Here is a 6,000-nt window from a genome sequence, read left to right as displayed (position 1 = left end):
TAACACTCACTCACCCAGGAACGAACACACACACACACAACATTCCCACAAGGGTAGTCGAAGGTAAAAGGAAATGAAAAAATTGATTAAATAAAATAACTTTGGTTCAGTAGGCAATGCTAAAACAGCAAAATGAATTAGCAGAAGGGAATGAGATAAACACAAACAACAGGGGATGGACAAAAAAACAACAAAAATTAAAAAAAGAGCATCTAGCGAATACGTAAGCACCAGAAGAGAAGGAGGGAGGCTTAATTTCAATTATGCCTCCCTCCTTAATTGAAAATGCCTCCCTCCTTAATTGGAGGCATAATTGAAATGCTATTTGCCTCCAAAGCTAAGAGTCAAACGAAGCTGGTACAAGACCGTATTAAATAGAGTAGCTATGAGACGAGGCTAAACAAGAATTGTGGAGGACAAGCAGAAAATGATAAGGAGATCTGCGAGAATGCAAATATAAGGTCGTTATACATGCTCAACACTGAACCCGAAGAGCTCTCAGAGGAAAGACAAGAAACAGTTTCATGCGAGATCTTGATTGATGTTTAAAGTAAACTAGTCCCCTTCACAGCTACCCTAGACACTTTATAGCTTCCCTAGACACTACACAGCTACCTTATTAATACTTTTAATTTTGATTAATATTAAACACTTTCTAGTATTAATGCTTTTTAGCCATGATTTATGTCACAATAAAAACATTCACAGGTCCAATGCATTTCAGCTGAATCTCAGTCAGCAGCTATAAAAAAAAACTATTAACTAAAGCCAGGAAGCTGTTCCCTCATCCATTTCTGCAGAACACTATTCCACTTCCTCCCTCCACTACCACCATGTCATCCACCGTTCACCACCCCCCCCCTCAACACCAGTCACACACACTCCTCCCCAACACAAAACCTACACTTCTTCACACCATCGCCTGTTACTAGCACATCTGCATCCCAAGGTCACCAAGCATATTTCCACAGTTCTCACTGCTCCAAACAGTCTCGCCTTCTCAATACCACTTAAACTTACGTCTTGCCTATCAAATTACATTAGCCTCTCTACACAGTAGAGAAGTAGATGTGTGAATTCACACACACACACACTACCTCTCTTCCTTTTCAAACACTTAATCCAGAGCATCACTTTTCTCTCTCTCTCCAAACCAAACCAGATTCCCCTTCCCCGCTTCCCACCACACGAGAGAGACCTATTTCCCAAAAATCAACGTATTCCTAACTGTTATTTCTAGTCCCTCGTCTCGCCCCCCCACACCTCGCCAGCACAGTGGCGGCTCCAGGCAGGCACCAGCAGCTCTGTCAGGAACACAATAATTCCGAGGGACCAGCCGAGGCCGAGGACGTAGAAGCTCGACTGCATCATCACCAGATCCATCTTCTTGGGCGCCTCTCTCGATTTGAGTCTCTGCGTTGAGTAACAGCGAGAACGGTAGTAGCCAACCTTGATGTGCTCCAGCACTCCGTAGTAACGTAGCCATTTCATTCTAAGGGGGGAGAGAGAGAGAGAGAGAGAGAGAGAGAGAGAGAGAGAGAGAGAGAGAGAGAGAGAGAGAGAGAGAGAGAGAGAGAGAGAGAGAGAGAGAGAGAGAGAGAGAGAGAGAGAGAGAGAGAGAGAGAGAGAGAGAGAGAGAGAGAGAGAGAGAGAGAGAGAGAGAGAGAGAGAGAGAGAGAGAGAGAGAGAGAGAGAGAGAGAGAGAGAATATTATTGACTATTAAAAAAGGCTCTCACTAAACAGGCTTCAATAGTTTTCAATAGATCATGAATGCTCACTATAAAACAACATAGTATCACTAAACATCACGAAGTGCTCACTATCACCCAATGCTTACCAAACATCTACGGGCTCACCATAGCCCGTACTACTTGTTCCAAGTAGCGAATCTTAAACAACAACAACAACCAAACATCTGCAAAACACCTACAAGGTATCGCCAAGCGTTCTCATTAGCTCATCAAACACAACGCAACGCAAAAAAAAAAAACTATAAAAAAATAATCCCCCCAAACAATCACATTTCATACATTGCCAAGCACCCAACAATCACATTTCATACATTGCCAAGCACCCAACAATCACATTGAAGCATTCACTAAACACTTACATCCATCAAGTAAAATTACCCAAAACGTTAAATAAATTACCAAATTCCCACTGAACGTCACCCAAACATCATTAAGCATTATCAAACTGTCTTGAAGCATCACTAAACGTCATTTATCACCGACTAGACATCACCTCGAGCCACAAAACATCACTGTACTCAGCTAAACATCCCCCCAGGCACATTTAAACATCAACATACTCCATGAAACATCACCATGAGTCACCAAACATCACAATGTGCGGGTAAATCTCACAATGCCCCCACTAAACATCAGTAGGTGCTACTGAACATCACCAAGCACAGCTATAAAACATCGTCACTCAACAACTATGTGAATTTAAACGTCTCCATGCGCTACTAAACATCACATTGCGCTAATAAATATCACATTTCATCACTAAACATCCCTCCCCGCGCATTAAACATCACCATGCTCATCTAGTTATCGTCATACGCTACTAAACATCCTAATGCACATCATAAATTCACTAATAATACACCAAACACCACTAAACATCACCATTCACCGCTAAACATCACCATGCACCATTAAATCTCTCAATTCTTCATTTAAGCATCACCATGCACTATACAGCTTCATTATACATCACCAAGCCTCATAAGCTACCACTAAACACACACACACACACACACACACACACACACACACACACACACACACACACACACACACACACACACACACACACACACACACACACACACACACACACACACACACACACACACACACACACACACACACACACACACACACACACACACACACACACACACACACACACACACACACACACACACACAGCTAACGTAGTCCCAGCAGCTAACAGCTAACGTAGCAGCTAACGTAGCAGCTAGCAGCTAACGTAGCAGCTAACGTAGTCCCGATATACAAGAAAGGGGATAGACAGGAGGCACTGAACTACAGGCCAGTGTCCCTAACCTGCATACCATGCAAGCTGATGGAGAAGATTGTGCGAAAAAAACTAGTGGAGCATCTGGAGCGAAGGAACTTTGTAACACAGCATCAACATGGGTTCAGGGATGGCAGGTCCTGCCTCACAGGGTTACTTGAATTCTACGACCAGGCAACAAAAATAAGGCAAGAAAGAGAAGGGTGGGCAGACTGCATATTTTTGGATTGTCAGAAAGCCTTTGATACAGTGCCACACAAGAGGCTAGTGCGAAAGTTGGAGATGCAGGCTGGAGTGAGAGGGAAGGTACTCCGGTGGATAGAGGAATACCTAAGCAACAGGAGACAACGAGTCTGTGTGAGGGGTGAGGTCTCAGATTGGCGAGACGTCACAAGTGGAGTCCCGCAGGGGTCAGTCCTTGGACCTATACTGTTTCTGGTATATGTAAATGATCTCCCAGAGGGTATAGATTCGTTCCTCTCAATGTTTGCCGACGATGCAAAAATTATGAGGAGGATTGAAACAGAGGATGATAGTAGGAGGCTACAAGATGACCTGGATAGACTGAGTGAATGGTCCAACAAATGGCTGTTGAAGTTCAACCCGAGTAAATGCAAAGTAATGAAACTAGGCAGTGGAAACAGGAGGCCAGGCACAGGATACAGAATAGGAGATGAAGTACTTAATGAAACAGACAGAGAGAAAGATCTAGGAGTTGATATCACACCAAACCTGTCTCCTGAAGCCCACATAAAGAGAATAACGTCTGCGGCATATGCGAGGCTGGCTAACATCAGAACGGCGTTCAGGAACCTGTGTAAGGAATCATTCAGAATCTTGTACACCACATATGTAAGACCAATCCTGGAGTATGCGGCCCCAGCATGGAGCCCGTACCTTGTCAAGCACAAGACGAAGCTGGAAAAAGTCCAAAGGTATGCTACTAGACTAGTCCCAGAACTAAGAGGCATGAGTTATGAGGAAAGGCTGCGGGAAATGCACCTCACGACACTGGAAGACAGAAGAGTAAGGGGGGACATGATCACAACCTACAAAATCCTCAGGGGAATCGACCGGGTAAACAAGGACGAACTTTTCAACACTGGTGGGACGCGAACAAGGGGACACAGGTGGAAGCTGAGTACCCAAATGAGCCACAGAGACGTTAGAAAGAACTTTTTCAGTGTCAGAGTAGTTAGCAAATGGAATGCATTAGGAAGTGATGTGGTGGAGGCTGACTCCATACACAGTTTCAAATGTAGATATGATAGAGCCCAATAGGCTCAGGAATCTGTACACCAGTTGATTGACGGTTGAGAGGCGGGACCAAAGAGCCAGAGCTCAACCCCCGCAAGCACAATTAGGTAAGTACAATTAGGTAAGTACACACACACACAATACCACCCGCCACTTACGTGGTAGAGATGGGTTTGTGTACAGGAGAGTTCCTTGGGAAGGGCCAGGCGTCCAAACCCCCAATAATGCTGTTACGAGATTTGTGGAACCTGCAACGAGCGCCCTCGTTCTCAAAGTCCAGTGCTCGTCCGTAGGAGGAACTCGCTGTGTCTGGCAAGCGGAGACATAGGGGGGTAAGATCACTCAAACTCGTTACTCAAGGGACAGACCTGAGTACTTAAGCTCGGGGAATATCATACAGCCACAGAAGTGATGGCTTGGAGACAGGAAATTCAGTCTACGTTATAATAGAGGAAAAGAAATAAGAAAAGCCCAATTTGCAGTTTTCATAATAAACAGTCTGTTTATGGTGTCTGTGTTGTGTACTCAGGGAATGCTGTGTTGTGTGCTCAGGGAATGCTGTGTTGTGTACTCAGGGAATGCTGTGTTGTGTACTCAGGGAATGCTGTGTTGTGTACTCAGGGAATGCTGTGTTATGTACTCAGGTCATGCTGTGTTGTGTGCTCAGGTCCTGCGTGTCTGTGTTGATGGGCTGAACACTCCGAGCAAAACGGGTCAAGTCTACTCGTGTGGTTCTCGACCTCGTCCACAACTGATAAATAATGGCGGCAGCAGTCCAGGAGAACGCGGCAGGTTCGAAACGGGAGTAAACGTGTCCTCCATAAAAGGTTTTGCAACCCCTGCTGTCAAGAAGATATGAGATGATCCGTTGTGGATTGTCTTGGCTGCTGGGTTGACAACGTGCACCTTCATGGACACAGAAGACTCTAATTTCAATCTCAAGATGCTAACTGAATACTTCTTGAGTCTCATTTGAATCATAGTGCAGAAGGCAATACGCGATCAAAGGCTTCTGTGTACACACTCTCTCTCTCTCTCTCTCTCTCTCTCTCTCTCTCTCTCTCTCTCTCTCTCTCTCTCTCTCTCTCTCTCTCTCTCTCTCTCTCTCTCTCTCTCTCTCTCTCTCTCTCTCTCTCTCTCTCTCTCTCTCTCTCTCTCTCTCTCTCTCTCTTTCTCTCTCTCTTTCTCTCTCTCTCTCTCTCTCTCTCTCTCTCTCTCTCTCTCTCTCTCTCTCTCTCTCTCTCTCTCTCTCTCTCTCTCTCTCTCTCTCTCTCTCTCTCTCTCTCTCTCTCTCTCTCTCTCTCTCTCTCTTTCTCTCTCTCTCTTACCTACAAGCGCCCACTTGCCGACGGCAACACCATCGAAGAAATCCTCCGAGTCAATGAAGGCTGCTTCGAAGACCTCGAGACGGGTCGCCAAGCTTTGGAAGGACTTCCTCTCCGACTCCTGAAGAAAGGATTAAAAAGGAGATGAATACCCGCCAGAAAACCAACCTGAGAGATACATAAAAAACTTGATAATATATATTTTAACAATAAAATTTAACTTGTTTAAAAATCCCAAATCATGATCACCGTTTGAGTGACACTTACCATGATCATCGTCTGAGTGGCTGAGTGACACTCAGTGACAGGGGTGACGCTGGTGTTGTCCGACAGTTCCTCGTGGTTGTCAATGGCCGCAGTGAACCTGGC

The 6,000-nt window shown here is 45.1% G+C and overlaps 1 protein-coding gene across 1 annotated transcript in view; it reads right to left on the bottom strand.

Annotated features, from left to right (window-relative positions):
• Positions 1-1,236: 1,236 nt before the first annotated feature.
• LOC138369176 (glutamate receptor ionotropic, delta-2-like) overlaps positions 1,237-6,000 on the bottom strand; it is a 29,593-nt gene continuing 24,829 nt past the window's right edge. The window contains exons 13-16 of the mRNA XM_069332115.1: positions 5,899-5,995; positions 5,635-5,752; positions 4,465-4,615; positions 1,237-1,492 (exon numbers count right to left, since the gene is read on the bottom strand). Of these exons, the coding sequence (XP_069188216.1) occupies positions 1,237-1,492; positions 4,465-4,615; positions 5,635-5,752; positions 5,899-5,995 (622 nt within the window). The remainder of the gene's footprint in view (positions 1,493-4,464; positions 4,616-5,634; positions 5,753-5,898; positions 5,996-6,000) is intronic.

The sequence above is a fragment of the Procambarus clarkii genome, chromosome 27 (assembly GCF_040958095.1).
Source record: "Procambarus clarkii isolate CNS0578487 chromosome 27, FALCON_Pclarkii_2.0, whole genome shotgun sequence".
Lineage (NCBI taxonomy): Eukaryota > Metazoa > Arthropoda > Malacostraca > Decapoda > Cambaridae > Procambarus > Procambarus clarkii.
The sequence above is the reverse complement of the archived record's forward strand: the minus strand, read 5'-3'. Positions and strand labels throughout refer to the sequence as shown.